At 50.9% G+C, this 22,063-nt stretch overlaps 1 protein-coding gene and 1 long non-coding RNA gene across 5 annotated transcripts; one reads left to right on the plus strand and one right to left on the minus strand.

The window, feature by feature from the left end:
- The first annotated feature begins 1,212 nt into the window (after positions 1 to 1,212).
- TRMU (tRNA mitochondrial 2-thiouridylase) lies at positions 1,213 to 21,374 on the plus strand. 4 transcript variants are annotated; one of them, XM_023631336.2, is made up of 11 exons: positions 1,213 to 1,452; positions 4,249 to 4,414; positions 8,053 to 8,159; positions 11,001 to 11,123; positions 14,422 to 14,594; positions 16,140 to 16,193; positions 16,278 to 16,344; positions 18,013 to 18,113; positions 19,625 to 19,769; positions 20,157 to 20,239; positions 20,803 to 21,374. In XM_023631336.2, exons 1-11 carry the CDS (start codon positions 1,371 to 1,373, stop codon positions 20,965 to 20,967), a joined length of 1,266 nt encoding a protein of 421 aa, XP_023487104.1. In that variant the 5' UTR covers positions 1,213 to 1,370; the 3' UTR covers positions 20,968 to 21,374. The 4 variants fall into 4 exon arrangements, with proteins under 4 accessions (XP_023487104.1, XP_023487103.1, XP_023487105.1 ...); XM_023631335.2 differs by lacking the exon at positions 18,013 to 18,113 and adding an exon at positions 18,164 to 18,294; XM_023631337.2 differs by lacking the exon at positions 18,013 to 18,113 and adding an exon at positions 18,164 to 18,271 and having other exon boundaries at positions 19,625 to 19,714.
- LOC138921202 (uncharacterized) lies at positions 14,443 to 15,825 on the minus strand. The gene is made up of 2 exons (XR_011433572.1): positions 15,541 to 15,825; positions 14,443 to 14,822 (listed from the first exon to the last, which is right to left on the minus strand). It is a non-coding gene; the product is annotated as an uncharacterized lncRNA (long non-coding RNA).
- Positions 21,375 to 22,063: the final 689 nt, after the last annotated feature.

Consider the following 22,063-nt stretch of genomic DNA (forward strand, 5'->3'; position numbering starts at 1 on the left):
GAAACCCAGGAGAACGAGTAACTTGCCAGAATGGCTGAAGCCACCACTGTAAATACCATCTTCAGCGAAAGACAAAGGAGGGTGTTGGGGGTAGTGGTTTGGGACTTCAAAGGGGAGGGAGACAATTTATATGGAGATGGAAATGCAAATACTTGATAAACACGTGTTCCCAGGCCATCTATAGACAATGCAACCAGAGAAACGGAACTTTAATAAAAATGGGCTTGCTGGTGCCTTCCTGTCCACCCCACCTTGCTTCCATTATACTAGAGTTATCCATGGTATTAGTTCCTTTGACGAAAATAATCCATAACCAATCTATAAATGAAAATTTGGGTGAGTTTAGTTTGAGCTAAAATGTGAGGACCATGGCCCACGGCCTTCCTTCCCAAAGGAAGAAAGGGCACCAAAGAAGTGGAGTGCACAGAGTGGTTATATACCCCCAAAGAGGATGTTTCACATATGATTGAAATGTCCCTTTTACAATAATCACAAGACTGCTCTGTCGGCACAGCGATTGATGGACACAGCAGGGTGGCACGTCTGCTGTCTCAAGTTGGGTGGTCACAGGTGAGCTGGGTGGTCAAAGGCTAGCTGGGAGGTCAAAGGTGAGCACAGCAGTCAGTTTCTAGCCTAAGGAAAGATGCTTATCCTTAAGAAAATGCCAACGTGGGGGGAAATTGCACCTTTATCTTAAGGGCATTTGTTCTTGCCATAGTAAATGTTTAAAGCAGATATACAATGCATGCTCAACAGCCGCGTCAGGCCCTTTTGTAAAAAACAAAGTCAGGCTGAATTAGGTTTACACCATATGGCTTCCTCATATACTCCAATATACCCTATTGCTTGCCATTTCTGTCAGTTCCTTCCTAGAACAGGCCTTCCACCTTGACTTCTTTTAGGCAGCTAGGGGGAACATCCAAGTCTTTCATTCTTAAAAATGATCGACCCAAAGAGACATGTTTTGGGGAGGCCAGTTCTGATCCCCCAAGCTGCCCTCATTTATCAGCCCAGCACCAGGCGCCCACGTGAGCCCAGACTCCCCCGGCCCGGGAGTACCTGGGAACAACATACGCCCTCCCGCGCAGCGCACTCAGACGCCAGCGCAAGCTGGTACTGAGCACCGTGGGCCGCGGTGCGCGCGCAGGAGGGAAGACGAGAGCGCGGCGAGCAGAGGGCGCGGGCGCGGGCGGAGCCGGGGCCACCGAACGAACGCCCAGGGAGGGAGGCCCGGACTGCGGGCCTCGCGGAACGCCGCGCGCCGAGCACACGTTCCCGGCCGGGCTGCGTCCGCGGCGCACCGCGGCGGAGGCGGGCTTTCCGGCGCGGCGCGGAAGCGGCGGCGGCAGTGGAGAGTTGGCGGCACGCGGATGCAGGCGGCGCGGCACGTCGTGTGCGCCCTGTCCGGCGGGGTGGACAGCGCCGTGGCCGCGCTGCTGCTGAGGCGGAGAGGTGAGCGGCCTCCTCGGGGAGCCCAGCCTCCTGCGACGCCGCGGGGGTCGCGTCCGCGCGGGGCTTCTCCCCGTTCGCGGGGCTGGCGGAGCCGCTGGGCCGCCTGGTCCCCGACGGCGGGACTTCCGGGGCCGTGCTCGAGGCCCTGCGGCGGGGCGGCGGCGTCGGGGCGCTGACCCCTGCGGGCACGGCAGCCGCTCGGAGAGGCCTCGTCCCAGTCCACGGGCGGCCGCGGGCCGTCGGCTTGTGCGAGCGCGCCTGTGGTCGCCGTTCTCCGCCGGAGCCCGGGCCTGTCTCCCGGGCGTTGAAGGGGGGAGGGCGGGGAGCGGAGGTCAGCGCCCGTCCGAGTTCTCCGTCTGCGCGGCCCTCGCGTGGTGAGGCCTCGTCCGCTTAGCGACGCGCGTGGAGCCCCTGCTGTGAGCTGCCTCTCGTGCCAGGCGCCTGGGATGCTGCGTGAATGCGAGGTTCCTGCCCCTGGGCCGGTTCCTTAAACTCTCCCCGCCTCGCAGTGGAGACAACACCTCCCTCATGGGTTTCTGGAAGGATTAAGTGATGTAACACATACGACGGTTTACCCCAGTCTCCAGCACATAGGAGGCGTTCAGGCAACGTCAGTGGCTGTTAGTACATGTTATTAATAACTATTATGAGCGGTATAATAAAAAGTGCTTAATAGGCACGTAGGCAAACTCTAAGCATATATAATTGTGAGAAAGGGGGACTCAGAGCATCATAGAAATGGTGGTCTTTGAGCTGAGACTTGAAGGAAGAGTAGGATTTCACGAAGCGAAGAGTTAGGGGTGTGAGGTCAGGTGGCAGGCTCTCCTGACAGGGTCCGCAGCCGTGCAGAAGCGCAGAGGCCCGAGTGTTGGCTGGGTCTGGCCAGAGAGAAGTGGAAGGAGAAGGAGGGTGGAGAAGTGGGTTGAGCCCTGCTTTGAAGATGTGATGTTAGGGACCTAAGACTATCTTGGGAAGACAATGCAGAGCCCCTGAAGGTTCCTGACAAGGGGTGTGGACTTGTTTTGGGAGATGTGGAGGACTGGGCATGGGGATACCAGACCTATTATTTTACTCTTCAGGAAGCTAAGTTCTGCCTCTTGCCCAGGATCCAGACCATACAACTTCATGCTCCAGCCTTCCTTGGGGGAAACTGATGGATGTAGCAAAGAAAAAGCACGGTCCTCTCCTCTTGGCATCCGGGGCTCTCCTAGTCTTGTTGGAGGTGCATGTTCTGTCACGTGCCCCCTGGGGAGTTAGAGATAAGCAAGGCACTGAGTTCCCATCCCAGAGTGCCTGAGCCTGTGCCCGTGTGAGTGGGTCATGGCTCCATGCAAAAGATGATGGGGCCGATGAGGCTGTAGAAGACTGGATTTTTAAAGCTCTGTGTGTGGAGTTGTTTACTCATTCTGTAAGCACTTTTTAAGCTCCTGTTCTGTGCTGGGCTCTGCTAGGTGCTGGGGACACAGAGTTCTATGAGACACAGCCCCTGCCCTTTGAGGAGTTCCATGCTTTCGTTTCACGGGGGGACAGACTGGAACAGCTGGAGCCCAGTGTGGTGTGTGCTGTAAGTGGAGCAGAGTCAGGTGCTTCTGGAAGCAGAGGCGGGAGGGCCTGACCACCTGCTGGGCTGGGGGTGGTATTGCAAATGTGGCGTTTTAGTTTTGGCAAAGCTTTGCCCTCGAATCTTTGTCCCTTGAAGTATTATAGTAAGCCTTTTACAGTGAAATACTCTGTCTTGTTTCATTGAGTCTACCCAAAAGAAACAGACTTCTCATAAACTGTAGGCGCCTGTGTAGTTCACTAAGATGGTGTAAGGCTAAAGTTGGTCTTTCCAACATTTGGACACTTTGTCACAACAGAAAAGGAAAAAAATAGGTCATAAATTGTATAGGTAATACAGCCTTTAAAATAGCCAAAATTTTAATTGTCTTTGGTGACTTTGAATCTATCTTAGATGGTAATTGGAAATAACTTTTGAAATGAATTTACTTTTCTGATAACTGAATGGTGGTTTGTATTTGCTTTGAAAAAATTTTTTGAATTTCTGCTTTTTCATTCAGCACAAATTTGCTAAACCTCTCTATGTGCTAGGCATTGTGCTGACACAGGGTGGGGACACAAAGATGAAAAAATGCCATCTTGCTCATATCCTGGGGATGCAGGCAAACAGGTCAGTCCAACAATGTATTGTGATGATGGAGGCCTTTACAGAGTGCAGTGGGAGTGCGGAGGAAGGAGCCTCTCAGTCAACCGGGGAGAGTCAGGCCTTCACCAAGATGGGAGTCAGCTCTGGGGGCCGTGTGGCAAAGGACTGGCAGGCAAGCCAGCACATGGAGGCACGGGAGCATGGCGTGTCGGAGCTGCTAGGAGCTCGGGAATCGCTGCCTTCTTCACTGAAGGTTGATTTTATTTTTTATTTTATTTATTTTACTATTTTTTTTTATTTTTTATTGAGTTAATGATAGGTTACAATCTTGTGAAATTTCAGTTGTACATTATTGTCTGGCAGTCGTGTTGTAGGTGCACCCTTTCACTCTTTGTGCCCACCCCCCACCCCCCCCTTTCCCCTGGTAGCCACTAATCTGTTCTCTTTGTCCACAGGTTTAAATTCCTCATATGAGTGGAGTCATACAGAGATTGTCCTTCTCTATCTGGCTTATTTCACTTAACATAATTCCCTCAAGGTCCATCCATGTTGTTGCAGATGGGACGACTTTGTTCTTTTTTATGGCTGAATAGTATTCCAAAGGTTGATTTTATATACTCTCTTTAATTTGTCCTTCCTTCTTCCCCCAGGTTACCAAGTGACAGGGGTGTTTATGAAGAACTGGGACTCGCTAGATGAACATGGAGTTTGCACTGCTGACAAAGACTGTGAAGATGCTTACAGAGTTTGCCAAATCTTGGACATCCCTTTCCATCAAGTGTCCTATGTGAAGGAGTATTGGAACGATGTGTTCAGGTGAGTGCAGTTCACAGACACAGAAGCGTTCCCGATGAGCAGTGAATCCTTTCCCGGGGGAGGGTTGCCGTAGCCAGCCAGACTGTTGGCCAGCAGCTGGTGCTCTTTGGCAGTGGTGCCAAAGACCATGTGTGGGAAGCCTCAGCTGCTCTCTGGAGCTCTGTGTGAGAGGCCAGCCTGGATCCCAGAGCCCCCCCAGCTCTTATTCCTGTTATTGTGCCCCCTGCCAGCAGTCTCTTTAATGCCTCTTGAACCTTGACAACAACTTGCTGCTAACTTAGGCGAGGGGAGCTAAGGCTGAGATCTGCCCTGGAAGGTGCCATGAAGTGAGTATCCGTCCACTGCCCATGCAGGTCAGTGATTAAGGGGTTCTGAGAAAAAGAGTTAGGTGATCCATCCCCCTTTGCCTTTGAAAATAACAAAGAAACACACAAAAATTTTAAAAATGAAATATAATCTCAACACTTATTATTAAGCGCTTACTTTGTACTAGGCGCTGTGCTACATTTGGGAACATAAAGATGGATAAACCATGGTTCTGTTCTGTAGGAGTTTACATTCTAGTTGGGAGGAGGATGTTATCTTCATAAGAGATAATGGTAGTGAGTGGCATGTAGGAAGTACCAGAAATTCTACTGAAATGGTGCAGGTTCAGAAGAGGGAGAAATGTGTCGTATGGAGTAGTCAGGACGGCTTCCTAGAAGAGGTGAGGTTTGACCTGCCCTTGAAAATAGCAGAGTAGAGAAGACATTCCGCATGGGATAGCAAGAGCAGTAGTGAACAGGAGGAGAAATGCCCATCATTTATTTGGGGACTGTTGAAAAATTTCGGTGGACCCTTGTTGCTGCAGAGGCAGGATGCTTAGGGCTGGAGAGTGGTGAGCCTTGACTAGGCTCTAGGCCTTGGTGGCCATTGAAGGCATCCGAGGCAGCAGTGGTGTGCACAGGGGTGGGTTAATGCTTTAGCATCAGGAAATCCTTGTGTTTAGTTCTGATTCTGCCACTTGTATGACCTTGGGCAATTGACTTGACTTTTCTAAGCCTCAATTTTCTCCTTTAAATGGAGATAATACCTCCCAGGGTTATTGTAAGAATTAAATGAGATTGTATATAAAGCTCTTAGCACGGTGCCTGGTATATTGTTAAGCAATAAACGTAGCTCTTGTTATTTTCATTATTAGAAAGACAAATCTGGCCGCCAGGTGTAGGATCAATTACAGGAGGAGGCTGCAGGCCCAGAATCTCAGGAAATACTGCTGCTAGAGACTTGGAATAACGTGGGGAGTGTGGATGGGAGGGGAAGGCTGGCCGTGATGGGTCCCCAGAGGACAGATCCCCTGGGCAGTAGATGTCAGGCTAAAAAGTCAGCTGAGGTTGCTTGTTAACACATACCTGGACCTGGGTCTGGCACGGGGCCCTGGAACCTGCACTTCAACAAGCCACTTCAGTCGAGTCTGATGGAGGGGTTCCTTCAGGTCTTACTTTGGGAAATGGTGCGATGGGGCTTGATGAGTGTGGGGGCAAGAGAAAGCAAGGAGTCAGTGATAGCTTCAAGATTAAGTCTAGATGGGTTGGAAAGGCAATTTTGGGGGTTCCTTTGAGTACTGCAGGGTTTGAAGTGATTGTAAGAAATCCAAGTGAATTTAAACTTCACCCTTTATTGCTTAGTTTTGAAAGTATGTGAGTGGATCATTTTTTTGGAGGTTAACTCACCTCTAACTAGGGTCAGACAGGTAAAATGACTTGTCCTGAGTCCTTTGTCAGATTAGGAGCAGAGCTTGGCTTAGAGCCGCGTTTCCAGGCCAGTGTTCCCAGTGCCTTCTGTTAACGTCCCTGCACAGACCCTTGGGCTCTGCTGGTCGGGCTGAAGGCAGAGAGCCCTGTTAGAGTCTTTGGCTCATCTCTGTGCAGCCTCTCAGCTCACTGGGCTCTGACCAGTCTTCCGTCTGTCCTGGCCTTGTCTCCACTGCCTATGGGTGTGGTTATAAGTGTGCTCATTGATCTCTTTGTTCTGAATGCTCACTGCTATAATAACCCTCTCTAGCTCCGAAATTTCTTCTGAATTCTTTTGTTCAAGATGCACTTGGCCTTCAAGAGTCAGAGCCCAGGTGTTCTTTCCAGGGGCCATCTCCCTCACAAAGTGCAGGCGAGGACTCTCTCCTTTCACTGTGCTGTGCTCCATTGCTTTTGCTGTTGCCAACTGAAGCGTCTTCTGTATGCTGTTGAGGAAATGGTGAATAGTATCTGCTTTTCATAAACTGGTTTAAATGTTCAATCTCTTCAACATTTATTTAATGCTTATTAAGTAGAAAAAGTTTTGGAGGCTATGGACATACAGAGAGAGTAAAACATGGGTTCTGCCTTAAGTAGTTTACAGCTTAATGAATCTGTTGACGACTTTCTAACAAAAAAAAAAAAAGAAAGGGTGTAATATTATCAAGTGTTGAAAATATGGAGCAACACGAGTTTTCTGCACTCCTGGGAGGAGTGACAAGCGGTAGGAACACAGTTTGGCATTGCCTGCTAACATGGAATGTGCACGTGACCTGTGACCCTGTGCAGATTCTTAATTTGTCTTCATAACATGACCCTCCTGAGCAGCGTTGTGTTTTGATTTTTTTTTTTTTTTTTTTGAGGAAGATTAGCCCTGAGCTAACATCTGCTGCCAATTCTCCTCTGTTTGCTGAGGAAGACTGGCCCTGAGCTAACATCCGTGCCCATCTTCCTCTACTTTATACGTGGGACGCCCACCACAGCATGGCTTGCCAAGCGGTGCCATGTCTGCACCCAGGATCCAAACCGGTGAACCCTGGGCCACCGAAGCGGAACGTGTGAACTTAATGGCTGTGCCACCGGGCCAGCCCCCAAGTGTTGTGTTTTTTTAACCATTGTTGATCAATGGAGAGCTTTAGGTTAAATGAAAAAATGATGATCACATATATCAAAATACACCCGAGTTTAAACTCCTGAGGCAGGCATCATGACCCTCCTGAAGTGAGTCCTCGAAGCCCAGGGAGTTCCTACTGAATCATCCTTCTCCTGTGTGCTCAGTCTGTTAGAGCTGAAATCCACTTCCTTAGGGTGTCTGACCCACCCATAGGTGCCAGGAGGTGGCTGGTTCTCAGAAGCATGTGTTGGTCACATTAGAAAAGTATTCTTTGGCACATTTGCCGGTGACCTGTATTCCCAGGCCGAGATTGTGGAATGGCTTAGAGAGCCCTGAGTCATTACTCCAGATGCTTCTAGTCCTGCTCTGTCTCGGGCGTATTCTGTTCCTCACCCAAGCCTTCCTCGGCTGGAGAAGTGGAAGGAAGCAGGGGTTTAGTGCGTCCCTCTCAGCCCCTCCCACAGCCTCTGAGCCTTTGGGGAGATGGAATGGCTACTAAGCCATAGCAGCAGGTAGTAATACCTTATTTAAGTCCAGGTTATTAGTTATCATAGATTCAAGTGGAAAGTGCAGCTGGTTTTAAGCAAATTTTTTATGAAAATGGCTGTATACTGAAGCTCTCCTGTTTTGTGGAAAATTATAGTTTTGGAAAGACAAGGAGAAACTCTAAATTAAGCGAGTAATTTCACTGGTTTATTTTTTGAGGAATGTTTCATACTTAAGAAATGAAAAGTCTTTTTCTTTTATTCCAGTGATTTTTTAAATGAATATGAAAAAGGAAGAACTCCCAATCCTGACATAGTCTGCAACAAGCATATCAAATTCAGCTGTTTTTTTCGTTATGCTCTGGATAATCTTGGTAAGTAATTTGGATTATCTTCCTTTGTTTTTTAAAAAATCATAAGATTTTTATAGATAGCCAGAATCCAAAACCTCGTAAACAGTGTCATCTTTCGGACAGAAAGGAAGCAGTGAAAATGATAGTATTTTGTATTTCATTGAGTAAGGAAGAGCTTTGTGGCGATGTGAAATAGTAGGATCTCCAGGAGTGGAGAGTACCTCTTTATCATGGACCGCACAAATAGAAGGACAGGCACGGTCGATTTCAGGAGAACAGCTTCAGAAAGTCCTGCGGGCAGGTGCGGATCACTGGCCAGAGCCTTGAAAGATGGGGCCGCTGGGCCCTGCCTGTAGGTTCTGCGTTGCCCAGAGCAGCTCTGGTTCCAGATGTGATTGTATTTAGTGGAAGTTTCAGGAGCCCTAATGCGGGGCTCAGCAAACTCAGCATTTAGTGTCATGTTAGCTATCCTCTTTTCTAGTCCTGCGGAGACCTCCTCTCTTTCTTCTAAAAGCGAGTTGTGTGCTTCGTCCTGACAACAGGTCCGGGTCTGTCCCTGATTCAGGATCCTCGGTCTCTGTTTTGTTTCTCTGGGTTTGAAGCCATGTCTTACTCGCCTGTTGTAAAAACCCATCTTGTAGTCAAGGCCCTGCTACCTCTGACAGCTTGCCTGCAGATTTTGTCTCTTCCTAGGTTTCTGCTTTCTCATTTCCGTCTGCCTGTGGGGACATCCCCCTTCCTGTACGTTGAACCTTCCTGATGCTGACTTGCTTGCTTAGACTATCTCTTGGTATCTGTTGCTGTGCTGTTGTGAATTCCCGGTTCTTTTTCTTGTCTCCTCCTGTTGGGACCACCAATAATAAGCTTCGGAACTTGCAGATACTGGCCTTTTAGTTGGTTCTGCCCATCACAGCTCACCCTGCCGTGTCTGGCCCCATGCTGAGACATATTGTGTGCCCGTGGTCCAGTGGTATCACAGGACTGTTGGCAGCTCTGTCCTGTCAGCATTTCCGAAATGACTTAGATGGGGAGAAAGTAGGCTTGCAGATCCAATGTACAAGTGACCTGCAGCTGAGATGACAGTGATGAAAAGTTGGTTCTTGGAGTTAGGTAGTAAAAAAATGCCTACAAAAACAAAGAACCAAAAAGTCTTAACAAACTTGAATCCTAACTAACACCAAAAACATGAAATCGCACAGGGATAAATGCAAAGTTTGCTACCACGGTTCAATCAATTAATTCTCCTAGTAGAAGATCAGGAGAAGATCTGGGGCCTTGAGGTGCCTCGAGCTGACGGTGAGCCTGATGTCTGATGTCTGTCCTCAGAGCCGCACAGCCTGCGCTCGCCTTGTGATCAGAGAACGTCCAAAGAAGGGAGAGGGGTCCACTGTAGTCTGCCCTGGGTAGGCTACGTCTGGTGGGGTACACTTCATCCCAGTTTATTCAGGAAAAAGAGCGACAGATGTGTGGAGTGTGTATTGATTTTGATTTTGAGCATGTCTGGAAATACACCATCTGATGAACTGTGTGGGGTCCTCACAGCGGTGCTCAAGCATATGATTTATGATTACCTGCTAGTGTGTGACGCCAGAGGGCAGAGCTGGATGCACAGGAGAAATATGTTGCTCCGGGAGGCACAGACAGCTCTTCAGGAGGAGAATGATGCTTGCCTCTGGAGAGCTCAAAGCTCCCTGTCACTTTAGCTTTTCAGGCCCCTAGGTGGCCATCTGTCAGGGATGTGTTGGAAGGAATTTCCTTAGGGAGTGTTTCTAAGTCTGAATTTACTGCATGAACAGTGTAACACAGAATAAAAATACATGAAACCTAGCCTCCTGAAATCTTAGGACTCCTCACAGAAGCATCCTGCGCTTTTGGCAGTGTAAGTGGTTGTTCTTTAAGGAAATAGACTTAAAGGGTTGGTTTTTTTTTTCTATTAGAAAATCAATTACGGTGTAATAATGTGTTCCTAAGTGCACTTTTTCAGGTAGTTACTGTGCAACAGTTAATTCTTACTGTGTCGTTTTTTTACACTGAGCTAGTTTGGTTGGTTAAGCACTGAATTCGTTTTGCTGCACTTTCCAGGAAAAAGTCTCTTGCAATACTGAATATCTGAGATTTTCACACAGTGAAATGTTATGGACTAATATATACCTTGGTAGGTTATTTCACTTTTTTGCATAATGTGGAAAGAAGAACTTGAATGTGCTAGATGGTCCTTCACCATGATAAAAATAATATGTAATTATTAAGGAAAATTTGCAGAACAATGAAAAGAGGAGGGAAAATGTCATCTGTAATTTTAATTCCCAGAATCAAAGGAATAGACTTTCTGATATTTTTCTTCATCTTTTTCTGTATGGTATAAGAAGTGCCATCATAGTATTACAGACTTTTCACTCTAAGTCATAAGCATTTTCCCATGGCACTGTTACTATGGCAATGGCATTTTAATTTACTTCATATTCTCCTGGTGTTCAACATTTTGGTTATTTTCAGTTTTTTTCTTAGTATAAGAAACTTTCAGATGAGCTGTTTGTACTTAAATCGTTGTGTGCATATCTGCCTGTTTCCATAAGCTAGAATGAATGAATAGATAGTAACTTTTGAAAGGCCCTTAAAGAGGCGATAAACTCTTGTAACAGGGTTATATCCTTTTAAATGAGGAGTGAAAGGCCGCTCCTTGAGCAGAGTTTGAGGCGTGCCCCTGCTCCCTGGGCTCTGGCTGTGAGATGGCGCGGTCGTCTGCGGCCGCTGTCGGGTAGACTTGCAGTCTCCGTGCTGCTCTAAGCGCCCTTGGCCGCTGCTGGCCACGCTGCAAACGCAAGTCTGAGACCTGATCTTTGTGTTTTAAAACCCTCATAGGAGCAGACGCGGTTGCCACAGGTCACTATGCAAGAACTTCACTGGAAGATGACGAAGTCTTTCAGCAGAAGCACGTGAAGAGGCCAGAAGGGCTTTTTAGAAATCGCTTTGAAGTTAGAAATGGTAAGTAAAAGTGCACGCATCAGAGCTTGTTAGTGAACAAAGTGAAATATTTTGAGGAATGACAGTGGGTCATGGTTGGAGTATACCTGCCAGGCCTCTGTGCCTTCCAAACTGGCTTGTTTGTTTTGGTTTCCTCTTTGAGAGTTTGAGAGTTACTGAGAGGGTCGTTTGCCTAAGGGCCTAGTGATTGGCAACAGAAGTCCGGGCCGGGCGCTGCTGGGAAATTGAATCTGTGATTTATAACCCAGTTCTAGACACTGTGTTTTGGTGATTTGCGGGTTCTCATGATATTTGAGGAGATATTTGACAGCAGTAACTGGAGTGCAGTTGGCCCTGTTACTTACCCTCAAGTTGTTGAGGGCTGGAGATCAAGGTATACCTCCATGTGACACAAGTGCTGGGACCTGGCATTCATAGCGCAGGCCTGGTGGCCAGGCTGGGAACTATGTTTACAAGGATTCCATATACACATTAGTTTATCAGTATCAAAGGGAGCAAAGTTTCACCTTCCTGGAAAAACGTAAATGCCAGACTGAACTGGGAAGCTGCTGGCTTGTCTCTGTGTACATTTGTGTGTAGAAAAGAGGAATTCACGTCCTTATTAAGTGAAAGACAAAATGGGGCCCAGAGCCATGATTCTGCAGGGAATTTCTGTTGTTGTGAATCATTGAAGGCTTATTAGCATTTCTCCATGTCTGACCCACCGACATTCTGCCTCACGACCACCTGCTCCCCTGCCCCAGCTCGGGGCTTTCCATGTACACATCCCACTTTGCTCCTCTTAGCAGTGTCAGGAGGTATCTACTCTCATCCCATTTCACAGATGAGGAAACTGAGGCTTGGATGAAGTCATTTGACCTGAGTGCCTCCACTAGAGCTGGATTTCAACCCACTTCTGCCCAGCTCCATGATCTATGCTCTTTCTGTTGTACCAGGCCCACCTGAGTTCTGTCCTGTGCATCACCGAGCCCAGTTTGAAGGCTGCGGCCAACGTGCGGTGGTGCACTTTGTCACAGGAGCCCTGAGTGTGATGGCAGTTGCTTGGCTGCCCTGTTGTCTTTCCCTCTCTCCTTCCTCACAGCAGAGGTGCACAGATAACCTTACTGCTTCGAGCCCAGACAGAGGGAGCACTGACTTGTTGGGAAGGCCTCCCGCTGCTGTCTGCAGATGCTGGGCCTGCAGCTGCCATGTTTGCCAGGGGGACCTCTGCAGTACTGACACTGGGGGAGAGATGGCAGTTTTCCTCGGCTGTCCCCCTAGTTCCTCTCCAGGTGCTGCCTTTCATGCTCCTGGGCGCCACCCACCTGGGGAAGCCTTCCACATCAGGAAGACATGATTTCAAATGCGAAGCCCTACCACGTGGGGCTCTGCAGCAAAATGCACCCAGTGGCTGTGGGTTTAAGGGCCCTGAGTAGATGAAGGATTTATTGCCCTATTGAGCAGACATGCTGCCTCCCTCCTAGAAACTGTTTGCCTTCCAGAGCTGTCTGGACCTTTGTGATAAGCCATGGGCACTAAGAAACTTCTCTGATCCCACTGGCACACATTTTGTTGAGTAAGTTTTATGTATAGTTGTTTTGATAATACCACAGTGTCTTTGCATTCACTGTTTTTTTTAGGCACACTAAAACTTTTTATTTTATTCTTATTCAGTTGCCCTGGAGTCCTGCAATAAGGCCTCCTGGCCTGGGCCTGGGCCTGTGGGGAGGGTGCATAGCGGGCAGCAGAGGGCCTGGCCCCAGGGTTAGTTGGCACCTGAAGCTGGTGCTCCTGAGCCCTGGCCTTGTGACCAGGGAGGTCTCTTCACCTGTACAAGGTGGCGGGTGGCATCACTGGCCTGGTTGAGTGCACACAAGGCCTGAAGGAGCAAAGGTATGTGAATAGAGCTCCTGGCACAAGCAGGCCCTCGCCAAATGTGAGTTCCTTCCCATGGCTTAGGATTGCCAGCTTGCTTTTTTACAAATAATAGATTTTGAGCTTGTTTTAAAATAATTCAGAACTACAAGAACATATACATCACTCCCAGTATTCTGAGGCTTTTATACATGCACTATTTGGTAAATTCAGTTTTGAAACAAAAAGTGGCATTTGGCAGGTGAGTCTACCTACCTGATGACTGCTTGGCCAGACTCTGTTTTTCATTTTTTGACTGGTTTTGTTGTTTCGTATGTAAAGAGTAATAGAATAGAGATTTAAGCGGTTGGCTCCGTTTCCAGCTCTGCCATTTCCTCCCTGCCCCACGCGGCGTGAGTCACGTTAGTTATCTGATCGTCAGTTTCCTCATCTGTAAAATGGGCTTCATTCTACGTCACATGGCTAACGTGAGAATCGCATTTGAGGTCATGAATGGAAAACAGCTACACAGAGAGCGTGTTACACACGTGACTGTGCCCAGCCAGACTGGTGCACATGTTGTTTAGACCCATCACATGTGTAGCGTGCTCTGAGTGCAACTTGCTGAGGCTTCTCTTTGCACTAGATGTGAGAAATGTGACGCCATCGTGCTGATGATACTGTGTTTAGTTCTTTCCATTGGGCCTTGAACTTCACAGTGGGGAATCTGACAGTTTCAGTCTTGGAAGTTCTGTAACATGCCAGGCGGGACTGATCTGGCCCAGAGATGGGACTAGGCCTTCTTTTCTGAACCACTGTCATTGGCCAGGATCAGTCACACCTCTGCACCATTGCCCTAAGCCAGAAATGGTTCTTCATAATAAAATAAAGAATATTAGAGAAATTGCAGAGGAGCATCTGACAGATGTCAGCTTGGACTCTAAGCAAAAACCATTTGCTGCCGAAGGAGCGTAGTCTTTCCCCGGTGGGCGACCCTGGGATGTTACGAGAGTCCTTGAAATCAGCCGTGGCAGGAACACATCTGGGATTGTTAGAGAACAGCCAGCTGACACCATGTCAGCAGAATTTTCTGTAAGTTGTTGTCTCATCCAATTTTCCCTAATTGGCTGGATTTATTTTAGACTTGTTTTTTTCTTAGTGCTTCAGAACATTTTTTCATGAGATGTTTCATCTTTGAAGATAGTATAATCTAAAGTATGAACTGGAATAAATTTCCTTATCACATAAAATCTATCTTCCCTGTATTTTTTTTTAGAAGTGGAAAAATTGGGAGTGAGACTTTTTTCTTATATTAACCACGGTGGCTCTTTTTTTCCAGTAGCCTGCTATTGAGTGTTCATCTTTGTTTCCCCCAGACCACGGGTAATCTAAGTGAACAGAAAGACATTATTAAAAGCAAAGTGTCATTATTTTTATTCCTGTAACATCTCTTCTTCTTTGGCAGCGGTAAAACTTCTCCAAGCAGCTGACAGCTTTAAAGACCAGACCTTCTTTCTCAGCCAGGTTTCCCAGGACGCCCTGAGGAGAACCCTCTTCCCTCTGGGGGGATTAACAAAAGATTTTGTAAAGAAAATAGCTGCTGAGAATAGACTTCATCATGTGCTTCAGAAAAAAGAGGTAGGATTGAGGGGGGTGTGCTCACGTCCGCCACCTCCACGGTCTGGGGACAAGCGGGCCTGTGGTCACAGCACCTTGGAGGAGCTGGTCCCGTGCGCAATAGGAGGCACTGTTGACATTCAGAAAGCAGTTTAAAAGTGACTTCTCCCTCCTGAGTCCTCCTCGGCTCCCTGTGGGGGCAGCTTTCCCAGCAGCCGTGGTAGCTCAGTGGGGTGCTCTTGGCTCAACCTGCCAGGTGAGAGCAGGGCAGTAAGGACCAGGCCCCGAGACACCCCAGTGAGGGGAAGAGCTCTGTTGCTGTCTGCACACAGATCTGCCGTTTTCATTCCCTTGGCCAGCACATCCTTGTCAGGTGCCTTCTTTGTGCTGCTAGCCTCAGGCTACAGTGAGGGGCGTCCACGTTCATCCCTGCCTTCTCGGAGCTTACAGTCAGGATGGGGAGACAGACCCGAAACATACCACTGTAAACTCAGGAAGTGTCTGAGAGAGAAGGGATGGCATCCTGTGAGAGAGGACACCAGTGGGCTCTAATTTAGATTGGGAGATAGAGATGCCAAGAAAGGCCTCTGAGGAAATTACATTTTACCTAAGGCCCAAAGGATGAATAGGATTAGTGTCACATAGATGGTTGGGGGAAAAACAGTCCAGAAGGTGGGAAGAGATGTGCAAAGGCCCTGAGAGAGCCTGGCGCATTGGGATTCAGATGATGCCAGTGGCGGGGGCTTGGTGCTAGAGGAGGGGTTCGATGGGATGATCCTGGCAAGCTTGGCAGACCCCCTCGTGTACTCGGTCTCATCAGACCATTTCAGGGATTGAGGCAGCTTTAGCTGTAGCTGCTACTCCATGTCTGCCTGCCTGGGAATGGGCATGGCCCTGCCTTTTGTCAGCAAGTCATTGTCCCCAAGGAAGACAGCCCTCCACCCATCATTTCTGTTCATCCCTTTACCTGTTGAGTTTCTGGGCGTGACTCTGTAGGAGCCAAGGGAGCCACCCTCATCGGACCACATTCTAGAGAGACAGACCAAAGAAGTGCTGGAGCCGTAGGATGAGGGCAGCGGAAGAGAAGCTTCTTCCAGCTCAGTCTTCTTGTGCTGGCAGATAGCAGCTTGCGGAAGACTCTCCTTCCTCAGACTCTGCCTCAGATGCCTCCTGAAACTCATGGACGCAGGCCTAAAGGGCTTGAGCAGCTTTAGTTTCCTTTCCTGGGGCGGCTGGTCTGGCGTTGTGCAGCACAGGGGCCAGACCCTGCCGGGTGTGGAAGTGATGTGGCCTTGCTTATCAGCTGGCACAGTCCATGTTTGGGGACCTTAAATAAACCCCGAGAAGCTGAGACATTCTGTAGGCCTCTCAAGATCTGTTTGTTGGTGGTGACTGGTGTCGGTGGGTGCTGGAGGAGAAAAGCCAGGCCCTGGGCCTGGAAGTGTGAGGCTCAGGGCAGGAGGTGAGGCCTGAGGAGGTCTGAGTGGAGCATGGCTCTGGTTCTCCTGGCACTGGCCCGTTCTTGCCCATCCGTTCATCTCATCGTTGGCCTATCTTTCATTTCAGAGCATGGGCATCTGTTTCGTTGGTAAAAGAAATTTTGAAAATTTCATCCTTCAGGTGAGTGTTCTTTGATGTAAAAGGATGGAGCCGTGTTTCTGCTCTGCACCTGGACCCATTAGTAATGAAATGTTTGTTTTCCAGTATTTACAGCCTCGACCTGGGAAATTTATTTCTATAGAAGACAATAAGGTTCTGGGAACACACAAAGGTGAGACACAGCCTCTGGCTACTTTTCGCTGTAAACTTGGTGAGTCGTGGGGTGAGTTCCGGCTCTGGGAAATTAGACCAGATACCCATAATGCCTTCCACATTCCCTGTGGTCAGAGAAGACTGCTGGGGAGGAGACATGGATGAAACAAGGACGACAGCAGTAGCTTCGACTGGGGGTTTGCATTTCAAGGGGTGGGCTCCTTGTAAGCATTGCAGCTAATAAAAAAAGATGTCATCTGGCTCAAAAAGACTTTGCCCTCTGAGTTGTCTATGAAGTTCTTGTGAGTAGAATTTCTTTTTTCACTATATGAAGAAATATTAGCGTCTGGCCCCGTGGCCGAGTGGTTAAGTTCGCGTGCTCCGCTTCGCCAGCCCAGGGTTTCGCCGGTTCAAATCTTGGGCGTGGACATGGCACTGCTCATCTAGTCATGCTGAAGGTGGCGTCCCACATGCCACAACTAAAAGGACCCACAACTAAAAATACACAACTATGTACCTGGGGGTTTTGAGGAGAAAAAGGAAAAATAAAATCTTTAAAAGAAATTATTAGACTACAGAAAAGATGCACCCTGAGGAAGGAGTTAGGCTGACTTCAGAGCCTGAGCTTCGTGACTTGGACAGTGAAGGGGTGGGATCAGGGGGTGCCCCTCACAAGGCAGTGGTGCTGCCCACGGTGCTGCTCGCTCATTTGCAAACATTTATGGGAGAGGGGTGCCATGAGCAGGTACTGAGCTGGTGTAGGGAGGACAGGGACAAAGACGAGTCAGGCGCAAGAGTTCACAGCCCAGGTGGGAGGACAGGTTGGGTCGGTATGTGGTGGGGCTGTGCCTTTGCGGGCCTGGTGACCAGACGAGTCTTGATGCGGTGTCGGTCTGACCTGCTGGGAGGACGAGGGCTGGCGCTCAGACGGACATCTCACAAATGAGTTGTTCTTTGGCAATCCCTCACTTGGTTTGGGCAGACGGCTTCCCCTTCCTGTTGAGGGGAGCAGGGCTTATGTCGTGGGATCCTGGAGAGCCAAGCATTCTGAGGCAGGAAGAGGCGGCAGCCTTGCTGGGACCGAACTGCAGGGTGCTCCCAACCCACCTCCAGCAGAGGGCCCTCAGATGGCTCATGGCTTACAGAAGCCTGCAGTTCAGATGTCCAGCTTTACTGAATTAGTGCGCCAGGCTCAGGGCGCGAGGTTCCCTCCATAATCTCTGCCCGTGCGTGGGTCATTCCACAGAACGGTCCTGCGATGTTTGCTGTGGGGGTGGGGGGATCGCAGAGGTGCTTGGGGGGAATTGGGCACAGAGGACTTGGGGGCAGCCCTGATGTCCTGGCCCGGATGTGGTTAGTACACGGAGGTGGGGGGCATACCTACGAAACCCACAGATACGTCAGGGGCTCAGCAAGACAGGACTCGTGGCCTCAGTCAGGGCACCCAGCCCACATTCTAAAGGAGTTGTCCCTGCTTCTTGTGGGTCAGGTGCTCCCGCAGCTGGGACAAGCTCAGGAGCTTGGTCAGGGCTGCTGCTGGTGGTCGGAGAACCTCAGCCTCTCTGGGCTGCCCCTCAGTAGTCCACGGAGCCTCTGCCCACTGCCTCCCACCCTCTGCTCCCCATCACGAGGGGGTGATGTTCGAGACGAGACTCATTCCCCCCTCACTGAGAAACTATTTCCATAGGTTGGTTCCTGTATACATTGGGCCAGAGAGCCAAGATAGGCGGCTTACGTGAGCCCTGGTATGTGGTGGAGAAGGACGGCGCCAAGGGTGACGTGTTTGTGGTGAGTCGGGCTAGCCTTGTAGACAGGTGACGGAGGTCTGTTTTTGGCAGAGCCCACAGTGTTTGTGAGACGAGGCAGGGCTGGTGAAGTCGTACAGAGCAGCAATGACGATGGAGCATCCTTGCCTTTCCTCTTCACCCTCCTGGGATTGGCCCAAGGTACCAGAAGGATTTTGTTTAAGGTACTTCTTAGGCTCTTATTGTGTGCTGGTACTCTATTAATCATCACATTAGTCCCTATGATAGATAGACTTCCTCTGATTCTACAAAAGAGGTCAAGACTCAAAGAAGGAGTAGTGTGCTGAAGGTCCCAAGGAGAGGAGGTAGCCTCGTGCCTAGGATGGGGCCTGCACAGCAAGTGGGCTCCCGGGAGTCATTGTTGGATGATGGAGGTGGCACAGCCAGGACCAAACCAGGCTGTCTGCCACAGCGGGGCCCTGAGCCACTGTGCCCCGGCCTCCGTCCCTGGCTCTAGAGCAGGCTTCACAAAGGGGGTGGGTTTGCCCTGCCTTCCCCCTTGCCCCCGCAGGACATTCGGTAATGTCTGGGGACGTTTTTGGTTGTCATACGTGGGGAAGCGTTTGGGGAATGGGTACTGCTGGTAACTAGTGGGTGAAGTCCAGGGAGCCCCCGTCTCTAACAGAATGATCCAGCCCCACATTTCAGTAGTACTGAGGCTGAGAAACCCTCCTCTGAGCAAGCTGGGGTGTCATCTCGTGCTCTGTCACAAAGCCTAGGGGACGTTCTCTTAGACACAGGCAGAGAGGACAGCAGATTCTGGGACATCTCCTTCCAGGAAGAGCTGTGGGTGTAAAAGCCTGGACAGGGGTTGTGGTCAACATGAATTAAAGTGGTTTCAGTGTAAAATTCACTGGTTTCTTTTGCTTTGAGAAAAACCAGAAGGGTCTTTGACACTGGTCCCTGTATGGGTCTCCTAGAGCCTGAAGCCCCCAGACTTAATACCTTTGGTCTTGCCTCAGAGGCAGGCTTGTTAGATCCTAGGAGGCAGGGGGCACATGAGGACAGGGGCCAGGGGCCTCAGAAGCAGACCCGTCAGTGCAGCCCCAGGGAGCTGGCACCGTCCCTTTCCCCAGCCACTTGGAATTTGGTGGGATTCTTGCTGTGGCCTTTTCGAGAGAGAGGCCAGAGGCATGGCTGGTCCCCATGTTCCTGGCGCTGGCCCCAGGCAGGTTGTGGGGGACAGGGTGAGACTTGAACTTAGAGGAGGAGTGCTGAGTGAGATCCTGGGGTCGGACCTCGTGCACCTCTGCTTCTTGCTAAGTGTGACTGGGACAAGTTACTTTCCCTCCTGTTTCTTAGTTTTCTCTTCTGCAAAATGAGAGTTAAAAGACTTGCGGAATGATCACCTGAATTTTCACATCAGACACTGCAGTTTTCAGCAAGTGTGTGCTGTGAGGGTTGTTGTTAAGGAAGTGCAGTGAGGAGGCTTTGGGGCGGGGCTCCTCTGTGAAGGGCTCCACGGTGTCGTGACCTTCACGTTTCGCTCCGCAGGCCCCCCAGACAGACCACCCGGCTCTGTACAGGGACCTGCTGCGGACCAGCCGCGTGCACTGGATCGCGGAGGAGCCACCCGCCACCCTGGTCCGTGACAAGATGATGGAGTGCCACTTCCGGTTCCGCCACCAGATGGCGCTAGGTGACCGAGTGGGCGGGATGCACCAGGAGAGGCCAGATTTAGGATGCGGAGATTAGTCTCCTGCAGGAGAGTCCCCCACTGTTGATATTATATAACATATTCAAGACCCCTTTCCCCCATCTACTCGGGGACAGGACTGGGAAGTGTTGAGACCCAGCCTAGCTTCCTGTGTCCATGAGGCAGGGAGGGCCGCTGGGGTGAGGGTCCAGGTGTGGGCCAGGGCAGGCAGCACTGAGCCCCTCTGGCTGTCACCCTGTGCCTCCCTGAGCATTCCTCTTCCCCCTGCTGCTGGCCTCCTGCCCCTTCCTCCCCGGGGGTCGAGGCCTGGGGCTGTCCACACGTGGCAAGGCCAGTGCCCCCCTCCAAGGGCCCCTCTCTTCTACGCAGTGCCGTGTGTGCTGACCCTCAATCAAGACGGCACCGTGTGGGTGACGGCTGTGAAGCCTGTGCGGGCCCTCACCCTGGGACAGGTGAGTGGGCGCACCCAGCTCTGTGCTGTGCTCCAGAGGGAGGATGGGACACCCAGCTGGGAGGCAGGATGGGGCCTCAGCACCCAGTCCTGTGGTCCAGAGCCCTGCCCTTGAGCACAAGATGGGCTTCAGCGCTTGCTCATCTGCCCACAGGCAGCACCTGTGCGGATGAGCGGGCTGTGGCCAGGGGGCTTCATGCATCACACTTCCTCCCTGCCAGAGCACCTGATTTACAGATCGGGGGTCGCGGGGCAGGCGGTGTGGGTGCTCGGGTCACACAGCCAGTGAGGGTGGGAGCCCTGTACCTGGTGTTCCTCTCCCAGCCATGACGGCACTGATGGCCTGGCTCCTGCTTGGCCACTGGGAGGGCTTAGCTGCCCCTCCTTGCCCTGCCTCCAGGCTGAGCCTCTGAGGGCAAGGACAGGAAAGGGAGAGGCAGAGCATTGTCCCCCTCGCCTCCCCCCAGCCCCAGACCAGCAGTCACGGGCCCAGGCTCCTGGCTGCCCCACGGGCACCCCTGTTTCTGGTCCTACTGCAGCTGACCCAGGTCTCTTTCCTTTCAGTTTGCTGTGTTCTACAAAGGGGACGAGTGCCTGGGCAGCGGGAAAATCCTGCGCCTAGGGCCGTCTGCCCACACGCTCCAGAAGGGCAAGAGCAAGTCCAGAGTGGCCACCGAGGGCTCCATTGATGGCCCGGGCCATGGCCCTGGCTCGGGTCCCACGCTCTGATGGAGGCTGAGAGGCTGCCGAGTGCCCAAGAACAGATGTGGAGGAGCAGAGCCCAGGGTGTGGCAGCCAGGGGCTTGGCTGCTGCTGCCCAAACCAGGGGGAGCCTGGGCACATCTGCTGCCCAGTGCCGGCCAGGCTGGCCAAGGTCCAGAAAGGTTCGAGAGCCTGGGAGCGCCCTGGGAGGAGAGGGCCCGCCCTGTCTTCTCGAAGTTGCAGTACTGGTCAGAAGGACTTGCTGGCCAGTGGGTCTGTCCCAGGTGCCGCATTTATAGAGTTCCTCTTTCATACCCTAGGAAGGTTTTCCACTCAGGAGCATGGAGGGGACCTTGGAGGGGGCGGTATGGGCTGAGGGACAGCGTCAAATAAAAATTCTGGCTGGGGGGCTGGCCCCATGGCCGAGTGGTTAAGTTCGCGTGCTCCGCTTCAGCGGCCCAGGGTTTCACTGGTTTGGATCCTGGGCGAGGACATGGAACTGCTCATCAGGCCATGCTGAGGTGGCATCCCACATGCCACAACTAGAAGGACCCACAACTAAAATATGCAACTATGTACTGGGGGGCTTTGGGGAGAAGAAGAAAAAAAGATTGGCAACAGATGTTAGCTCAGGTGCCAATCTTAAAAAAAAAAATTCTGGCTGAGATGTCGATTCTGACGGTGGCCTCCAGTGGGGCAGAGGCCCAGGTGGGCCCCTCTGACAGTGTGAGGGACGGGAGAGCGATCGAGACCCCGCCCTCCTCCTCTGAGATCCCAGCCTTCTCTTATTACAGCTGTGCCCACCCTCCCCTGCGGCAGAGGACTCGTGAAGGTCCTTGAGCTGAGTCCCAGCTTGCAAGGTTGCACCCAGTGTGTCTGAGAGGTGTCTTAAGGCCCCCCTGAATCCCCCTTGCCCCCCTCCCCGTCTGTGGGCGGCGCCTGGAGGCCACCCCTTCTCCTGCAGAGTGCCCCGCACCCTGGCCTGTCAGTCATGTCAAAAACCAGGACTGAAGGGCCTGAGTCCCAGTGAGGAGCTACTGTGAGGTGGAACGTTGGCTGGGGTGCGCGTGTGCGTGTGTGCGTCTAATCCCTTTGGGCAGCGGTGACAAAGTACTAGACTGGG

Source organism: Equus caballus, chromosome 28, assembly GCF_041296265.1.
Source record: "Equus caballus isolate H_3958 breed thoroughbred chromosome 28, TB-T2T, whole genome shotgun sequence".
Taxonomy (NCBI): Eukaryota; Metazoa; Chordata; class Mammalia; order Perissodactyla; family Equidae; genus Equus; species Equus caballus.